Source organism: Pterocles gutturalis, unplaced genomic scaffold, assembly GCF_000699245.1.
Source record: "Pterocles gutturalis isolate BGI_N339 unplaced genomic scaffold, ASM69924v1 scaffold32875, whole genome shotgun sequence".
NCBI classification, from domain to species: Eukaryota; Metazoa; Chordata; class Aves; order Pterocliformes; family Pteroclidae; genus Pterocles; species Pterocles gutturalis.
This window is the reverse complement of record NW_010141899.1, coordinates 5,283-5,596: the sequence shown is the minus strand read 5'-3', so window position 1 is coordinate 5,596 and position 314 is coordinate 5,283. Positions and strand designations below refer to the sequence as shown.

General features: G+C 56.1%; 1 protein-coding gene across 1 annotated transcript in view; it reads right to left on the bottom strand.

Moving 5' to 3' along the window:
• Positions 1–256: 256 nt before the first annotated feature.
• Positions 257–314, bottom strand: part of LOC104469622 (glyoxylate reductase/hydroxypyruvate reductase-like) — a 4,300-nt gene continuing 4,242 nt past the window's right edge. Inside the window, 1 exon segment of the mRNA XM_010084198.1 lies at positions 257–314. This exon segment is cut by the window's right edge and continues 15 nt beyond it. Coding sequence (XP_010082500.1) covers positions 257–314 — 58 coding nt within the window.

Here is a 314-nt window from a genome sequence, read left to right as displayed (position 1 = left end):
CGCAGGCGGCAGCGGAGAGGCTGAGGGCCCGGGCTGGGGAAAAGCCTGTCCACGCTCACAGCCAAGGCCCGCGCGGGGTGCTTTAAGTTCATGGAGAAATACAGCGGTTTTCCTCACAGAATCGCTTGTGGTTGTTTAAAGAAATGAAACGCAGGCGTTATGTATTTTATGTGTTTAACATTTGTGGGATAATCCCATGAAGAGCGACCGAAGGGCTGTTTCTGCCCCCCAGGGTGAACGCCCAGCGCAGGCAGCTTTACAGTAACACCTCATGAGGGACGGGAAGGCCTGCGAGGCCTGCCAGGATGCTTTCC